Source organism: Malus domestica, chromosome 11, assembly GCF_042453785.1.
Source record: "Malus domestica chromosome 11, GDT2T_hap1".
Lineage (NCBI taxonomy): Eukaryota > Viridiplantae > Streptophyta > Magnoliopsida > Rosales > Rosaceae > Malus > Malus domestica.
In genome coordinates, this window is record NC_091671.1 from 37374527 (window position 1) to 37394724 (window position 20198).

At 37.9% G+C, this 20198-nt stretch overlaps 2 protein-coding genes across 2 annotated transcripts in view; both read right to left on the minus strand.

Annotated features, from left to right (window-relative positions):
* LOC103448911 (polycomb group protein EMBRYONIC FLOWER 2-like) overlaps window positions 1-20198 on the minus strand; it is a 44680-nt gene that overhangs the window by 14728 nt on the left and 9754 nt on the right. The window lies entirely within an intron of this gene.
* On the minus strand, window positions 17661-19111 carry LOC114819674 (cytochrome P450 CYP72A219-like). The gene is made up of 3 exons (XM_070808805.1): window positions 18867-19111; window positions 18399-18792; window positions 17661-18290 (listed from the first exon to the last, which is right to left on the minus strand). The coding sequence occupies exons 1-3, from the start codon at window positions 19085-19087 to the stop codon at window positions 18078-18080; spliced, it is 828 nt and encodes a 275-aa protein (XP_070664906.1). The 5' UTR covers window positions 19088-19111; the 3' UTR covers window positions 17661-18077.

Here is a 20198-nt window from a genome sequence, read left to right on the forward strand (position 1 = left end):
TCACCCTCAATTGTAGCAGGCTAATCAGGCTCAGCACAAAACATGGCAAATAATGCATATGTTATGTTTACGTGGAAGTTGCTAGGTCGAGGTGAATCATCAATCTTCCCTCTAATATGGTCCGTGAATTCATTTAACCAGGTATGTGCTTCTTTTGGTAACATTAGTTTGAGAAATTCTTCCTCCCTAGTTATACCAAAGTTTGGCACTTGCCCTGGGATTTCACAAAGGGTTTCAAACAACAAAGGTGAAGGTATTCCCCTATCAGGTGAAATAGTTCCAAAACATATTGGTCTTGGACTTCATTTTGGGGTTAGCATCGTTATCATATCTTCTTAAGCTCTCTTCAAGATTCTGTAATTCCCCGAATGAAGGTTTTATGGCACATGATCTCCTTCTCCCTCAGTCTTGCTATTGCCCTTTCCACCTTATTTTTGCTTCTCAATTGAAGTTGATTTCTCCCCCCATGTGGCACTTTTCAAACTTCACATTTTCGGAGGTTTCTGATGTAGCAGGGACTTTTAATGATTTCATATGGGCTTTGTGTTACCTTTAAACTCTCCTAATCATAGAAGCTCCCACCTCCTTTACTAGTTTTCCATCCTGCCCCCTTTACATACCATTTTCGCCCGAGTCGAGCATAATCCTTTTTAGTGACTGGGGATACTAGGTTTTTTGTTCTTCCTTTCATTATAACATCATTATAACTTGGTTGGGAAGACCTTACATCCATCCATTTTGGCATTTTGGCCTCTTTATCCTCCACTTCTTTTGAGGCTTCATAATTTCTAAATACCTCGGACAAACCTTTTGATTCAGAGTCCCCTCCTAACCTTTGGAAGACATTTCTGGAGGTTTCCTTCTCAATTGTCCGTCTGATATTCTTGCAAGCTTCTTGCTCTTCTTTCTCTCTTCTCCTGATCAATTCTTAATCAATAATAGCTTATGATGCTGGACTTCTAGCTTAACTCACACTGGCACTTGCTACACAACACCACCCCTTTGACTATGGCTGCTTTAGGTCTCTCAGGCAACATGATAGCTCCTTCTGTAAGTCTGTCAACTTACCTTCTCTCTGCCCAAGTCAGGTTGATCATGTTTATTGGGCTCTTTGGGAAGGGGTTTGTGTCAATCATCATGTTGGCCTGGGGTTTCTCCAATAGCAACTTTCCCTTGACTATGAGCTCTTGTATCCAGTCCTTGAACTGTACACAGTTGGTTATGAATGGTTGAAGGTATAGTGTAGCTTGCAATACTTATTTCCTCTTAATTCCTCGGGCTTAGGCATCTTTTTTATGCTGTCGGGCACAATCACTCTTACCCGCACCAACTCTTCATAGATCTCTGAGGCTTTGGTTAAATCAAAAGAATAACTATGGTATTTAGGGAGCTTCATAGGGACAAATCCACCATCATTCATCATTACTTTTTTATCTTTGACTGGCTAGACCAACCCTTTTACCATTAAAAGTTTGAAGGGAGTAGTAATCTCTGCTGCTCACATTTCCATTCCCTCTTATCCATGACCATTATTTTCTTCTGGCGCTGCTCTTTCAAACTCTAATTGGTGAATTCCAGCTTTATTCTTGTAAAAATGAGGCACCTTGGATGAGTGTTTCACTTGTTGTTCCTCAATGAACACCTTGGATGAGTGCTCCATTTGCCCCCAATTAGCAATGGAATTACGAGGCAATAGAGAATACCATTGAGACGCTAGGCCAATCAGCGAGTTACTAAACAATCTTAACTTATAGTTAGGATTGTTTTCAAATGCTATGCAATGGTTGGAAAACTTGAAGATATGATCTCTAGATGACACATTGCCATCTTCTCCACTAAAAGTTAGGAACGCGGGCATCTTAAAGTTGAGGGGAACGCGGGCATCTCTGGATGACACATTGCCAAAATTATGTTCAGGCAAAGAATTCGACCCTTGCACGACTCTCCTTGGCAGTTCTGGCACTTGGTGATGTGAATGTGGGGGTCTTCTTTCTAGTTGCTACACTACAAGAAGAATACAAAGTTAGTTCTGAAAAGTGCCTTTGTGGGACCTTAGGAGTAGGCCTTGAGGCTCGCAATCAAAACTAACAAAGTGTTTAGGCGTGCCACTGCTATCTCAGTATAGCAAATGTAGAACAAGTGTATTTTAAATTGATTACTTGCGCCCCAAGTTACTCAAACTTCTAGTTATCAAAAGATTGTCATAGATGGGTTAAGTCTGCATTAAGTTCTTTTTCTTGCCTTGTAAACAAGGACTTTTAGTTCATGATCTTGTATGTTCGAGTAGAGGGAGTCCAAGGCCTTTTAAGTCATTTGTTTGATTCCAAGTTACTCTTAATGAAAACAAATATATTAAGTTAACCAAAACTAGATGCAAATGGGACTTTTAAAATATAAAACAGGTGGAAATGACTTGAATACATGCTGAAGAGTGCATTAAGCAATATATATAATAATTTAGAGAACAAACAAAAAGACTTGGGCAAGATTTCACCTTGTTTGGCAAGGTTGAACCTCTTCAACCACTTCTCTTTCAGTTTACAGGGGTTATACGTTATGGTAAACAGGTTTACACAATGGAATCGATACTACAACACTAAGCGAGGTAGCATAGCTTTTATACTAGGCAAAAAAGTGCTTTTCTAAGGGAACTATTGCTAAAATGACTGAATCTGGGTTGATTTCAGCTTTTTGGATGCAAATTTGGCTTGAGAGCAGAGTCTGTATGTTTGTTTGTTTGATTGGTTGAGTCTCTTTGTTCCTGATGCTTGCTTCCCCTTTTATAGGCAATTTGGCCCGACTGCTTTTAGTTCTACTTTTGCTCAAAAGCTTTTTGAGGGTAGTGAGTCACATCTTTTTACTTGTAGTGCCACTGGAAAGTGCTTTTTGACTGATAATAGGTTGGTCTTCATCACTTGTCACTTCTGTTATAGACACGTGGCTTGAGTCTTGGCTGAGAAAGCTTTAGTTTGTTTCTGAACTCGAGTCTTCGTTTAATTTGGCATCTTTGAACCTTCCTTCATCCAAGCCCAATATTCAAATATTAACCCAAACACCTTCATTTTTTTCTTTGAAAAACACCAAAACCACTCATGCATCATATTTGAGTTTGTGCTTTTTACATTTTGAGTTTATATCTTATGAGATCTGGCATACATATTTTCAAGTCTCGCCTCGATCTTTATGGATTTGATATTTGGAAGCAGAAAAGAGGAAGGCGAAGAGGATGGTGAAGGAGGTGGCAACCTATGTCAGGATGAAAAGGTCAAGATCTCTTCTTTCTCTTGCATGCAGAAGTAATTTCATTTTCGTATTGAACTTATAATTTGGGTGATTTGCAATTTTGTTATGCATTTAATTAAAAGCACCTATTCAATTTTGCAATTTTGTTGCTTTGTTCTTTTTCCCTTCATTTATGTTGGTTTTGTAAGATATGTGGTTTTTTTATCTTTGATTTGGTTTTTATTCATAACTTTGGCAGAAAGAAGTTCAGATTTCACATAGACCATCCTGGTGACTTAATTTATGGAGCAACAAAGATGGGATGTAAGTGCAAAGGTTTCCACAGAAGAGTAATTTTCAAGTCTTTTTAATTAGGGATAAAATATGTAAAATTAAAGTTGTTTTAATATATTTCAATGGATAGTTTCGAATGTCGTAAATTGTAATATTCCAGATGCTTGTGCTTGTGGGCAGCTTTCATTTTTGGAAAAGAATTTTTTTTTTTTTTTTTTTTGGCCTCTATTTTGGCTGCCGGGAGTGTTTATATTTTTTTTCTATAATTTTTTAATTTTTAATTGATAGGGCACGATTACAAAAATTGTGTGAATACGGATGGGAAAGTCTTCTAACAACCTTGTCAGAACAAGGCACAAAAAGGCTCTTATTTGTTCTTAAATGTTAGAGCGCAAATGACCATATTGTGCCTGACACGCCCCGACCCTGAAATTCCCCGAATACCAGGATAGACATGTGATGGCCGACACCCGAAGTTGACGAAAGCCATTAATTGATACAAAAGCTAAGAATAAGAAATGAATAAGGGTTAGAAATTTAAAATACAATGAAATAATAATTTAGGAACGTGCTCAGAGCATACAACTAAACCTAATCACTAAAAAGAATTAAGATAAAATTGAACGAATAAAAGAGTGGGTCCTACATCGAGAGGATTCAAAGATGTTGTTGGGGAAGTGTCTTGACGCCGGGATTTGGTGCCTTGATCCTAAGTTCTAAATGGGGGCGCAAAACAAATGTGAGTGGACCAAGTTCATATATATATATAATAATAATAAAACAGTTATCAATGTACTAACCCCCATAGTTTATATATAATGAAAACTACTAGCATAATAAGTTATGGATTTAATAAAAATCCTAGCATGCCAAAAATATCTCAAAAGTCATATCGCGGAAATCAAAACAGTAAACGTATCATAGATCGTCTCGTAAGCGTGGTGTGCTGCTAGAAAGATCACTGAATAAATATAACTTCCGGCCTAATACCTGCTCCGTGGTCTCTGCGCCCGTAGCCAGAGATTACCAACTCCCGGCCCAATGCCTACTCCATGTCCCTCAGCCCGTAGCTAGGGATTATTTCTCCCGGCCTAAATGCCAACACCAGATCCTCACCCCAGGCAGCATAGTGTCCTCTAGGTACGCACAAATAGTTACGCCTCTCATAAATAACCACTTCATAGTATAAAGTCATCCATCATCTATACTATAAAGAAGGGTTTCTAAAACATGTTCTAGCATCCTATCCTCATCCATCAGATAGTCTACTAGATCATGGTTTTTATAGACAATACGATATATCAAAATATAGCTCAATATAAGCCAACAATTGATTCCTCACCAAAAACACGAGACGAAAATCAATATATTTAATAAACAGACTTCACATAAATCAAATCATAAACACGTAGGCATGCTAATCATTTATGCAATTAAACTATAAAATGTAATTTTAGAAGGGGTCCACTCACAGTACTTAGTTGCCAAAAGCTACGCCACTAGCGAAGACGGAAACGTCACAATAATTGCCCCTAAGCACATAAAGAGTCCAATAAATAAAACTATATAATAGCAATTGAATTGGGGAAAATGGACATTGGAAACGGATTCAGAACGTTGAATTACACTAAGAAGGGTCCCGAACGAAAACCCAAAAAGTCAACCCTAAAGTTAACGTTAACCCTCGGTCAACGGTCAAATTAGGTCTAATGGGTTTTAGGCTTGAAATGCCGATTAGGGTTTAGGTTTAGGTTGAAATAAGGTTAGGATCTATTGAGTTTTGGTTTTGGATAGGTTAGGTACAAAATGGGTGGTTTGCGCTTAAGCCCAAATCCACACACAACACACACACACACACACACACACTCACACACACACACTCATAACCCAAAGGCCTCACAACCAAAAGGGTTGGGCTCGGCAGGGAAGGCCCAAATGGCTTAGGTTTGGTGGGTCGCCGGACCCAATGGGAAAGAAAGCCAGAAATCGGCAGGAAAATGCACAACCTTTAAATGGCCATAACTTTGTCAAAACTAAACGAAATCAAGTTATTCAAAAGCAAAAGTTGTAGCCCTCAAAGAGACGAAGAGAATGTTACCTCACATGACGTCTAACGAGCCTTGGTTTGGCCAAAAAATGCCTTGAAACCCTCGAAGGTCGCCGGAAACTGGGTAAGATTCAAATGAGTATAACTTCTTCAATACTCAATGAAATTGAGTGAAACAAAAAGGAAAGTTGTAGTACTCGATGACATAAAGAGATTGATACCTTTCACTGTTGCCAACTCACTGTGGTTTGGCCGGAAATTATCTCGAAAGTGATGGTGCTCGTCGAAAAATATGGAGAATGCTCCCCGAGCTGTTTTCACGTTTAAACCTTCACCAAAAACCACTTTTTAACAACCACTAAGCCTTTTAGACTACCAGGGAGAAAGATGGAAGAGTGGTTCAACTTACCTTTGTTGGAAAACACCTGCACAATGACTGTGCATAGTGCAAAAAATAGACCGGAGAGGTGAGGGAGAGAATGAAGGTCTGAGTGTTGGTGATGGGTGGTGTCGTCTTCGTTGATGTGGTGTGGAAGTGAGGGTGTGTGGGTTGGTTCACGGGGAGAAGGAGAGAGTGTAGAGAAAGAGCACGAGTAGAGATGAGAGAGAGAGGGAAAAGAAAGAATTGAGAGATAAGAGAAATCGGGGACACAAAAGCAAGGTGGGCCCTCTGGGCACACGTATTAAGACCGAAAAACAATTTTAAAAGCAAGATAAACTCAAACTTAGTGAAAATACAATTTAAATTAGGGGTGGGGTGTAACAATCTACCCCCCTTAAAAGAATTTCATCTTCGAAATTTAAAATCATTTACTAAACTGAAATACTCGAAAATAGGAAGAAGAATATATGTATAAAGAGAAATCAAGTCAGAGTGGGTGCATCAAAGAGAATATGCCACACCGTCGCGAGTGGGTTGCAAAATCCTCTATCATGCCTCCAAACTCTTACTTTCATTCTCAACAGTGTGAAAGTAGAAAACATACTTTATAAAGATATAAAGTCGAAAACGCATATTAACGTAAGGTCAAAAATATGTATGTGAAATACAATAACATCAAAATAGATAAGTAATAACATATAGGTTGAAAACTCAAATCAACTTAAAAATGAAAATAGAAATACTTTTCCAAAAACATTTGTAATGTCAAAACAATTAACTAGAGTAAATGAAGTTAAAATACTTATACTGAAAACCAAAACTGAAAAATGAGAGTGGGTCTTACCCAAGAATTCGAAACGTTATGTACTCTGAGAACAGATGTGTCTTTAGGTCGAGCTCCAAGAATCAAAAATCCGTAACAACTGTCGTAGACGAGTCTTCCCGCCCATTTGCTTAATGAACCCAACAAATAAGCTATCGATATCATAGTCTGCAACCCACAATATCGACCTCACATTTGTTGTCTTGATAAGAAAGTAGTAATTTCTCAAAGGTGTACAATTTCCCATATCGTAGGATCGATCATCCAAATACAAGTTCGCAAGACTTTTCTGTCAACCAATATTGTCCGTGAAAAACTCTTGTACCATGTCGTAAAAAGTGCCATACACCAAACCGAACAAAACAGAAAATGTAGTCGTAACACTTTATCCAGCACCAAGCATCAAATTCTCTTCAGTTTTAACTGTACCTTGGGATTCAATAGAAGTGGCTACCATGTTAAAAGTAGACCCAAAAACTCGAACTAAGCAAGCAAAAAGCAAGAAGTCATCTTCCTCAACACGCAGTATCTCTTGGGAACTGTTGTAGTGCTCAATCCACCTCTCCATTTTTGCTTAGTTGCATATTTCTAGTCAACCAAGGTCAAAGTTAGTAGAAAGAAGAACGACTCGCAAATGGTCAACCTAAAAACAAAAAAGAGTACACACCTTTTGAGAGAAGTGTAAAGATTATCCAATTCTCGCTTCGACCGTCCTGTAGTGCCATCCCAGAATGCACCAAACAAATCTGCTAGAAATGTTTTAACAACCACGTACTCACAACAATAAGGTTCAAAAGTGAAGCAGTGGAAATATGCGTTGAGACAAACACATATCGTTGGAAAATAACCGATATGATGCCTATGAATTCTAGTAAGATGGTGATACAATATGCTGACCTTCAGTACTAAAACCTTCAACCAACTCTTACTAAAAGATTGCTCGAACCTCACACCCATGTGCTCTCGAACTAAAGGATCCTAGTGAGAGGTAGTGGAAAGCTGCGTTGAGGCGAACACATCACATCATCAAAAAGGTATACCAGAGTAAGATATAATGGTTATGAATTGTAGCAAGATAATGAGTGGTGACCATTCAATTCAACATGAAGATATTGATGCAATCTGCTGAAACCTCATACCCACATGGAACTCTTTCTGGTAAGTCTGGTAAACTTGTGAAAAGATTATACTCCTAATATTCCTGTCCAATTTGATAAGAATTGGGCACACACTTCCGCCAAATCCATTGATCATGAATTCCTCACTAATTGAGCGAGAAACCATGTCGGAAAGGCTGAGATAATACTCCAGAATTTGAGAGTCAAAACAAGTCCATTACAATCCAGAGTACAATATATCGAGATTTGAACTAGAAACCATGCCGACAGAATGATCCAGTTTCACAATGAGAGACGAATAAGCAAAGGAAGGTGAAAATGCAGAAATAGAAGTCACTATTTATGATTATTTTGCAAATCATCATAGTATGGTCAACTGGTTTCTTAGCCAAAAAGGAATTAGGTCTAAGCTAAAGAATAGTTAAGAACTGTTGATAAGATTTGATGACGCTAAAGAAATTTTGAAATTCACAATACTTTGTGAGAGCTGTTTCAAAGTTCAAAAATTAAACATAGAGCCTCTGAATCAGCAGAATGACGAAGAAGAAAGATACAAAGCAGCCTGCGTATGCATGCAGTGACACGATTGGCTACCTTAAAGTGATGCTCTTGCGCAAACCAAAGCTCATTGAGTCCAGAGAAGTTCAGAGTAAAGCTCAATCTTCATACAATGATGAATATGGTAGAGTCTCAAGCCATTAAACTGAAAATTACAAGGCTGAACATTTAGTGGACAAGAGTACTGATCAGTTGGGCTACAAGCGAGAACCTAAGTCCATCTCTATCGAAAAGTACATGGACAAGGAGCTAGGGTTTTTCACCGAGTACCAAACCTAGGTGAAGTTTAAGGAATCTGTTTATCCAAACAAGTTTGGATCTTCATCATCTAATTCCAACTACGACAACAATAAGAATTGCAACTCCTTTTAGAAATTGATGAGAACGTCTGTTACCGAGGAGTTTCCCAAGAAAAGCAATTAATGTAAACAAAATCAACACTCGAAGAATTTGGTGTAAAGCTGACGGTCAACGGTTAAGGAACTTGACTTCATCGCTAGAGAAATCAAGAAGATTATCGATAGAATAATCGTCGAGGACTTGTACCAAAGATCCACACGAATTTCCTCAATGGAAACGAGTTCAAGAATGTTGATTCCAATTCCAACTAACACTTTCCAGATTTCATCACAACCAACGTTTACTTGTTTTCTCCAACATGCATGTCAAATGTCTTAAGTAGTTTCCACATAGATGTGACCTTGCCCGCCATTCCTAGGTAACACATGTCATAGAGTGACACCATCGATTCAGAACCTCGATTGGTCTTAACCAATTCGTACCGCCAATCCAAAGATTTCGATGTAGAGCCAACTTTACCTACAATTCCTAGGAAACGCATGTTGCAGAGTGGCATCGCCATTTTGGATCAACGGCTGGTTTTAACCAGAATTCCTCAAATTGAGATTTCTAAAACACGTCACTGAGTATCGATCCGATGTTAAAAGTCGTCTAACAAAACAAACACGTCACTTGAGGCACAATCCCGACAAGAATTCTTGTTTTTCAACCAGAAGGTGACAATTCAAACAAAGAAAGGTTCGCACAACTGCTCCGAATAACACCAAATCTAGAAGTCCTGACATCCAAATGATGTCAAAACTGACACTTTACGAGAATAGAAGAGAATCCTAAGTATGCTCTAAACAAACCACGCTCTGATACCAATCTGACACGCCCCGACCCTGATATTCCCCGAATACCAGGATAAACACTTGCTGGCCGACATCCGAGGGTGACAAAAGCCATTAATTGATACAAAAGCTAAGAATAAGAAATGAATAAGGGTTAGAAATTTAAAATACAATGAAATAATAAATTAGGAACGTGCTCAGAGCATACAACTAAACCTAATCACTAAAAAGAATTAAGATAAAATTGAATGAATAAAGAAGTGGGTCCTACATCGAGAGGATTCAAAGATGCTGCTGCGGAAGTGTCTTGACGCCGGGATTAGGTGCCTTGATCCTAAGTCCTGAATGGGGGCACAAAACAAAGGTAAGTGGACCAAGTTCATATATATATATATATATATATATATATATATATATATATATATATATATAATAATAAAACAGTTATCAATATACCAACCCCCACAGTTTATATATAATGAAAACTACTAGCATAATAAGTGATGGATTTAATAAAAATCCTAGCATGCCAAAAATATCTCAAAAGTCATATCGCGGAACAACATCGCGGAAATCAAAACAGTAAACGTATCATAGATCGTCTCGTAAGCTCGGTGTGCTGCTAGAAAGATCACTTTATAAATATAACTCCTGGCCCAATACCTACTTTGTGGTCTCTGCGCCCGTAGCCAGAGATTACTAACTCCCAGCCCAATGCCTGCTTCATGTCCCTTAGCCCGTAGTTAGGGATTATTTCTCCCGGCCTAAATGCCAACACCAGATCCTCACCCCAAGCAGCATAGTGTCCTCTAGGTACGCACAAATAGTTACGCCTCTCATAAATAACCACTTCATAGTATAAAGTCATCCATCGTCTATACTATAAAGAGGGGTTTCTAAAACATGTTCTAGCATCCTATCTTCATCCATCAGATAGTCTACCAGATCATGGTTTTTATAGAAAATACGATATATCAAAATATAGCTCAATATAGGCCAACAATTGATTCCTCACCAAAAACACAAGACGAAAATCAATATATTTAATAAACAGACTTCACATAAATCAAACCATAAACTCGTAGGCATGCTAATCGTTTATGCAATTAAACTATAAAATGTAATTTTAGAAAGGGTCCACTCACAGTACTTAGTTGCCAAAAGTTGCGCCATTAGCGAAGACGGAAAGTCACAATAATTGCCCCTAAGCACATAAAGAGTCCAATAAATAAAACTATATAATAGCAATTGAATTTGGGAAAACGGACATTGGAAACGGATTCAGAATGTCGAATTACCCTAAGAAGGGTCCCGGACGAAAACCCAAAAAGTCAACCCTAAAGTCAACGGTCAAATTAGGTCTAACAGGTTTTAGGCTTGAAATCCAGATTAGGGTTTAGGTTTAGGTTGAATAAGGTTAGAATCTATTGGGTTTTGGTTTTGGATAGGTTAGGTACAAAATGGGTGGTTTGGGCTTAAGCCCAAATCCACACACAACACACACACACATACACTCACACACACACACACACACACTCACAACCCAAAGGCCTCACAACCAAAAGGGTTGGGCTCTGTAGGGAAGGCCCAAAGGGCTTGGGTTTGGTGGGTCGCCGGACCCAATGGAAGAGAAATCCGGAAATCGGCCGGAAAATGCACAACCTTTAAACGGCCAGAACTTTGTCAAACCTGAACGAAATCAAGTGATTCAAAAAGAAAGTTGTAGCCCTCGAAGAGAAGAAGATAATAGTACCTTACAGGATGTCTAGCTCGCCGTGGTTAATCCTCGGAGGGCGCCGGAAACTTGGTAAGATTCAAATGAGTATAACTTCTTCAATACTCAATGAAATTGAGTGAAACAAAAATAAAAGTTGTAGTACTCGACGAGATGAAAAGATTGATACCTTGCATGCCAGCCAACTCGCCATGGTTTGGCCGAAAATTATCTCGAAAGTGATAGTGCTCACCGAAAAATATGGAGAATGCTCCCCGAGCTGTTTTCACGTTTAAACCTTCACCAAAAACCCCTTTTTAGCAACCACTAAGCCTTCTAGACTACCAGGGAGAAAGATGGAAGAGTGGTTCAACTTACCTTTATTGGAAAACACCTGCACAGTGACTGTGCATAGTGCCAAAAATAGACCGGAGATGTGAGGGAGAGAATGAAGGTCCGAGTGTTGGTGATGGGTGGTATCGTCTTCGTTGATGTGGTGTGGAAGTGAGGGTGTGTGGGTTCACGGGGAGAAGGAGAGATTGCAGAGAAAGAGCACGGGTAGAGATGAGAGAGAGGGAAAAGAGAGAATTGAGAGAGAAGAGAAATCGGGGACACAAAAGCAAGGTGGGCCCTCTGGGCATAACTATTAAGACCCAAAAATAATTTTAAAAGCAATAATATTTTAGTTGATGCATTGACAAAACTACGTGAAAATACAATTTAAATTGGGATGGGGTGTAACAGTGCCCTTTGACAAAACTGCACAGCCATAGAGGGCACAATAATATTTTAGTTGATGCATTGTTGCTTTTGTTCTATGGGCACATATGTTGGTGTCCTTTGACTTCATAGGGCACATTTAATTTTTTGTGTACAGTGCTCATATTTTTTTGTAGTGCGGCTAATATAGCAACTGTTACAAACTTATGATTATACCAATATATAGTCATACCATAGTAACTGTTACAGACTTCTGATTATACTAGTATATAGTCATACCATAGTAGTTACAGACTTATGATACAAATGCAATTACTAAGGGAAATAATAATTTACTAGAAAGGGGTCCTATCCAGATTCTTTTCACCTAATCCTTCTCATCAAATAATCTGGGGCCTTGAAATTTGATCCAACTGCTAAAAACACGAGCCCACTTTAAAAGTTATAATAACTTTAGCCGTTAAATCAAATTTTAAGAACTCGGATTGTTTGATGAAGAGGATTAGGTGAAAGGGATCCGGAGAAGATCCCTTTCTGAATTTAGTGCGACGCTGTTAAGAACACGTGCTAAAGAAAAGAAATAATACTATGGTGTGTCAGGCCATAAAATTAGACTAGACTCTCGTTCAAACACCATGGAAAGAAAAATTGGCAAATTCACAATGGCTTCCATATATGCTCATTTCAGCACGGTTCAAGGAGTTTGTGGCAATTTTCGGATAATTTTTCAGTTTTGTATGATTTTATATGAATTTTACACCGTATATTGTATTTTATCGAATATATGATTCAGTATCAAAACGACGAGCATGTTTCAAGGAATCTGTATCAATTTTAGAATATTTTTACGATTTTTCTCTGATTTTATTCTCAAGAAAAACACATATAACTTCTTATTCTCACTGCCATGTGACAGCTTCTATGTCATCACTAGGGTTTAGGGTATTATTTCATTACGTGTCACAAGGCATCATCCAAAAAATACCCACAAGGGTAGTATCGAAATTTGGTTGTACACAACCCAAATATGTGATGCATTTTGATTGGTCCAAACTCTTGCAAAACTTAGGTGGCAGCACCTGATAAGGCCACATGTTATTTAACAATAAATTAATTTGACATCCGAGTTTGTATCTGAGTTTACATCCAAGTTTCATCAACGCAACTCACCCAAGTCATCTGAGCTTACATCCAAGTTTCATCAACGCAACTCACCCAGGTCAACTATAAGTCCAACTCAACCCAAGTCAACAATATAAACCCTAAACACAACATGTCAACAAGTATTCATAAATTTAAACAAGTTTTCATCAACACAACTCAACCAAGTTAAAAATATAACTCCATCTCAACCAAATTTAACAGTATAAAACCTAAACACAACTTTCAACAAGTATTCATAAACCTGTATCAATCTCAAATTTCAACAAACTTCATCAACAATCATGAATAATTAACCATGAACGCTAAATTAATTTTAAAAAAATTGAACATAAATAAAAAGTTTACTTACCAGGGTTCCAAAATTTCAAAGTCACCAAATCAACAACCCGAAATTTCAAAGTGACTTTAAGGGAAGGAACTATGACGTCGATTTGGAGGAAGCAAGTTTGTCGTCGATTTGAAGGAAGCAGGTAGGCAATCGATTTGGAGGAAGTAAGTAGGCTGTCATTCCTCAGCACAAGCTGCGAACGAATTAAGGTGCGTCTTTTGTGTCGGAACAGTTTAAAACGAAGTATGCCACTGTCGGTTTCGAAGACGCGGTGTGGAAGACGCCGTCAGAGACAGTGTGAAACTCGAACGAAATTTTTTGAATTCGCGTGTAAGTGTTGGGCAGAGGGAGACGACAAAGTAAACTCACGGGGAAGTTACAAATTCAATTTTTGTAACTATTGTCCAATTCTGTAGGCCAATAATTAATGGGTCATTTATGACCTGGTTTCACGCTAAGCTTAATTGGCTGATGTGAGCCGTTTAGATAAAATTCAACAGTTTACGTTGGTCCAAACAGATAGTCTGCACAATAGAATTTGCGAACTTCAGGTTCACGGTAATTATAATCGGATCAGTGGCTGAGCCACAATGGGGCCATGACAGTCCCAGACCCGTTCTGCAGCTCCTACCATATAGCATATAGCACGTTGTTTTACAAAACTGTTATAACACAAGTATATCCAAACTGCATGAAGGATCAATTGTGTTGAAAAAAAACTAATTCTGTTATAAATAAAGGTCCATTGTATTGACAGTTTGGCCGCCATGTGTTCAACAATTAGTTTTATGTTTATTGTATAATTTTCCCAATACTAATTAAACTCATAAAAACTCTATAGGTTCATCCTTTTCTTTAGTTTATAAAGACCCATGCCAATGTAAGCATTATGTGTTTTTTTTTTTTCACTTAACACTAGAAGGACTTAGGTTTGACTCATGTGAATAGCGAGTTTGATATCAAATTATTTTTATGGACTTATTATATGATTTAGCTCAAACTTTCACCCCATAGTGTAAAATAAGGTTGCATCAGAATAATTATTCATGCCAGTACAAAAAAAATCTCTAAATTTTCTCCCTTATATTTTGTTTAATGATGATCTAGCTTAAAGACCTTCCCAACCTGGATTTATGGCTCCGCCACGTGATTGACCCGCTTCAGGAGGCCCAAAGGTCTTAGGTCCATTCGGTACACCCCATTTCAATGCCGAAATCGTCACACATGATGGTCCTCCACCTATTTCGATGCCGACATCGTCACACATGATGGTGGCGAGGTGCACCGACCTCGGAGATGTTACGGGTGCCCTTAGGATGCCCTAATCCAATGAGATTCTTTGGGTAATCTCTTGGATTCCAGTCGTCATAGACGACCCCACCATCATGGGACGGCGGCTTCTGGCATCATGTTGACTAGCTAGTCCTCACAGATGTAGGATTTTCTCGGTTTATGGCGAGAAGATAGGGTGGCCTTGGCGTCTAGAGGTTAGGAACACTACCGTAAAAAAAAACGATGTGTTGTCTAGGCCAGGGCTAGGGTTTGGTAACTTGGCTCGTTGCTTGGCATGGCTCATCCTCTTGCCATGGGGCGCGTCTTCAAGTTACGGCTACTACGGATTTTAGGATTTTTGAAATAAAAATAGCTATTCTTACCATCTCTCTAATAAAGATAAGACCCAAATGTATTGGCAGGTCCTATCTCTATTAGAGAGATGATACAAATAGGTGATAAATGTAATATTACTCTTTTAAAATCCTTTTTTTTTCTTTTCTTTTTTTGATATACCCACACATACATCGACAAGTAATTTGCATATAACGAAGCATAGTAATCTCATTATACAAAGTATGAAATAAAAATAAAGATCAAAGGGATTAGGGTTAGAGTTGCTTTTTTTCTTTTTTCTTTTTTGAACAATAATATTATATACACTAAGGGGGAGGAGGTTGGTTGAGCCTCACAATGGGCTAGTAATAATGTTGTTCAAATTCACATTTGGTGAAATCAAACCTAAAACCTCTTACTTACAAGTAATACAAGTCTTAAAGGATTTGATCTCTACAAACACCTACTAAATTCCTATTTCTAATTTACACAATCGCATTCCTATAATAACGTTGTTTACGACACACATGATAATACATCCTTCATATAGCAAAAAAGGGAAAAGACCCAAACGAAAAGTTCTAATAATCTTTATTCATGTCAGGCCAAACCAAAGTGAGAAATCATTTTAAACACCCACGTATGAAATTGTTCATCAAAGATTACTCCACGCGACGTTTGAGTATATACACATACAGTAAAGTTGCTATAGATACACTATCAAAAATTACCATTTGCAACGAATTTTACCCGACGGATTGTTGTGATATGTAATCAAAATCACCAATCATGAAAACTGGTACGGAATAAATTAAACTCTAAATATTAATGGAAAATCATAAGAGTTATCAGAGCATACAACATGTAAGCTTAAAAGGGTTTTTATCACAAATAGTCCTTGAAATTGACCATCATCATCAAGATGGTCCCTGAAATTAAAAATCAATCAATGTAATCCCTGAAAATAGGTGTCGCAAATCAATGTGGTCATTCCGTCACAATTCTGTTAAAAAATCCATTAAGTGCTGATGTGGCACATAAATGGGCCCCACAATATTTATAGGTTTTTATCACAAATAGTCCCTGAAATTGACCCATACAATCAAGATGATCCCTGAAATTGACCCACACCATCAATATGGTCCCTCAAATTGAAAATCAATCAATGTAGTCCTTGAAAATAGGTGTCGCAAATCAATATGATTTTTCTGCCACAATTCTGTAAAAAAAAAATTGTTATGTGCTGATGTGGGTTTAATAATTAATTAAAATAAGTTGTCTAAATACCTTTTTGCACAATGAATTTTTTTTTTCTTATAGTAGGCCTACTCCGAAAAAAGATCCATTTCATAAATTCTCAAGGGCACAAGACTTAACCAAGGCCTAAGAGGGGGTATGGAAATAGTTTTCAACCAATAATGGATGCACCTCGGTTATAACCTCGTTATCTCAAGTCAGACCTTGTCGTTCTTTGCATCACTAGACCACCTGGAAAGCGCAAACAAGCTCTTCAAGATAAAGGTTGTGAGGATATTAATCGCCTAAATGTTAATGGTGATGTTCCAATAGTTGTTGCTAATGGGTCAAGCCATCACCAAAGGTGATCTCGATCTAGGTTCAATTCAGTGAAGGGTGTCGAAATGTGTAAAGATAGGTGTATTGAGATTTCTTTTAGAGAATAGAGAGCGAATGAGGTAGAGAAATGTCGACTGGGATCAGAGGTGATTGCATGACTGGGTTTTTGAGTTGACAATTTTTTTATTAACTACTAAATTATTAAGCCTATTTCTAATTTTTTTTTAATTTAATTAGACTTGTGTGACCCATTTATGTATCACATCAGCACATAATAGTATTGTGACAAAAGAACTACATTGATTTGAGACACTTACTTGTGGGACTGCATTGATCAATTTTCAATTTCAGGGACCATTTTGATGTTACGAGTCAATTTTAGGGACCATTTTGATGTCGTGGGTCAATTTTAAGGACCATTTGTAAGAAAAAAGGACTTGTGGGGCCCATTTATGTGCCACATCAGCACTTAACATAATTTTTAATAGAATTGTGACAGAAATACCACATTGATTTGGGGCACCTATTTTCAGGGACTACATTGATTGATTTTCAATTTCAGAGACCATTTGTAATAAAAACCCAACTTAAAATTGGGTAAAGTCATAAGACTCAATTTATGAGCCAAAATCTTGAACTCCATGATATTCACACAATTAATGGGGAAGACATAAATCACATAACTTGATAACTAGTCGTTAAATATCATCTACAACCTTTATCTTGAACGTTCTGTAGATGAGCCGTCGGTGTGGAGAAAATTAGGTTCTCTCTTTAGCCTTGCTTGCACGTTAAAACCCTAATACGTGTTTTTCGTTAGTGCAACACTATATGGGTATGCGCATTGTTATAGGTAAAGAGAACCTATTTCCTTGAAACTCATAATTATTTATCACCCTTCACAATAATATCCATTAAACACTAGGACCATATCATGTGCACCACATTAGGTTATTAAAATATTCTTACTGGAGGCTACGTCTTGCATCACAGGCGAAGCTGAACTCACTGCGTCACTATGCCCTATCTATATCTAGCTCATTCTTATGTAGCAGCTGCTAGAAATAAGATGCAAGACATATTAGGCGGCAAAGTTCTATTTAGAGAAAATATATGCATAACAACACAATACATGGTTTAGAACTTTAATGTCAAACATCGATACAACAAAACTAATAACGACATTTACGTAAAATTACGTGAGCACCAGATTGAGGTTGAAGAGTTGCGTATGTTAAAGGATCATGAGCATAGGATGAAGAGAGCTCGAAGGTAAAGTGTTGTAAGATCAATGATAAGGCAAGTTTTGATTCCATCATAGCAAAATTTTGGCCAATGCAAATCCACGGACCAGCGCCAAAAGGGAAGTATGTGAATCTGTTGTTTGTTGCCTATGAAACTCCTCCTGAAAACCTCTCTGGTTTGAACTCATCTGCATCGTCACCCCACAATTCTTTGTCATGGTGAACAAGAAGTATGGGTACATAGACGTCGACTCCAGCTGGTAATGATAATTTCCCAAGTTGTGTTTTCTTGTGAGTGATTCTAGACATCTCAACACCCGGTGGGTATAATCTCAGAACTTCCAGTAAGATCATGGTCACCTGGGGCATATTATAGGTGCAGCTAATTATTTCATGTAAGCGATATAAAACATTCAAATTACAAGTTTATACATATAATTAGTTTACAAGAAAACATTAGACACTTACAACATGTAGGTGCATTAGAGCATCAAAGCTTGGTGTGTTATTGCTTCCAATAACCTGCAAGACTTCTTCTCTTGCTCGATTTTGCCAATTCTGAATGTGGCTTAGTAAAACCATTGCCCAAACAAGCAATGCTGCAGTGGTCTCTTGCCCGACAAAGTAAAACAGCTTACACTCCTCAATCACTTCTTCAATACTCATTCCAACGTTTTTGTTGTTCCCATGTTCTTTAATTTCCTTGGAGTTGGATTCCAAAAGCACACCCAATAAATCATCTTTATTAATATTGTCACCTGCCTTAATCGTCCCCTCTCTTTTGTTTATAATATCCATGATTAACACTCTTATCTCTTTATTAATTTCCTTCATCCTCTTGTTCATTTTTGATGGTAGAAACCTGCACAAATGTTGAACTTGTTACATTAGTAGTAATTTTTTTTTCTTTTTCCAATAAAAAAAGTTAAATTTTACCTCCATCCTGGGATATAGACACTTGTTAAGCTTCTTCTTAGAAGTGTTGCACCAATTCTCGCATGCTCTTTCAGCAGTTCGAATATTTTCTTTCCCTCTTCATAGCTACTTCCAAATGCAGATCGAGAAATCACATCGCCTGCCAAACTCTGAAGCCAAGGCCACACATCCAACTCATATAAACCCTCGTTGGCGACCAAGTTCTCCCATGTGTCAATCATCTCGCTACAACTTTGGTAAAATGTCGGTACCATAACCTGCAATATGAGAAAAATTATTAATTATCACTTTATCACCAATATATATAGATCTTCAAGAATTGTTCATAGTGCTGGTGGAGTATATGAACAATGAAAAACGACAGGGAGGCTAGTTACTTATAAAATACACACAATTGTTAATTAGATCTCCGGGAATTGTTCATGCAAAAAAGGAACAGAAGAAAACGAAAGCTCAAGAAACTTGAATGCATGTTGGAAATATACAGTACAATACCTTTAGCTTCTCTATATGGAATGCTGGGTTGATAATCTTTCTGTGTTTCGTCCATTTCTCACCATCAATATTTACGAGTCCCTGTGAAAGTACCCTTGTAATTGGATTACTAAGTGGCTTCCGAAAATCATCGTATCTGTTTAAGACATCTCTCAAATCTTCTGGATTCAAAATGTTCACCCTCAGGGTGGGCCCCATCCAAATAAAAGAATTCTGACCTGCAAATTTTAGTTTTTGTTTAATTAACTAATCCACGTCATGTTTAACTTATAAGAGTTCTACACATGCATGGTGATATGAATGTAATCAAATATTTGGCATACCGTGAGAGTTCACAATACTAATTAGTATACATACATACATACATGTTAAACTGTCCCACATCGGTGGGGTGAAGAAAACCCAAGGGGTTTAAATGGTATTACCCACTCTAACTAATACAGAGATATTTTGTGATAAAACCTCACACCTGACGGATTGGGTATGTGGTTAAGTTGGGGACATTGATAATATCAGTGTCGTTAGAGTAGGGTGGACCCGCCGATCAAAAATTCCATGGGTTTGGATCTTGCTTGTTTGTGCATCATGGAGCTTTCTTTCAAGTCTCCAAACAAAAGTCTGTAGGAGTTGCCCCCCAAGCCTTGTTGCCTCAGGTATCTTTCCAATTTCTTTGGCCTGAACCACACCCAATTCAGCAAACTCCATGCCCATGCTACAATGCTAACCAAAACAACAGTTAGGGCAACACTGCCCAGTGAGGCTTCCATTAACCTGTAGCGAGAAAGAGAGGGGAAGTAAAGAGAGAGATGGAGTTTTGGTGATGAGGAACTTGTTTGA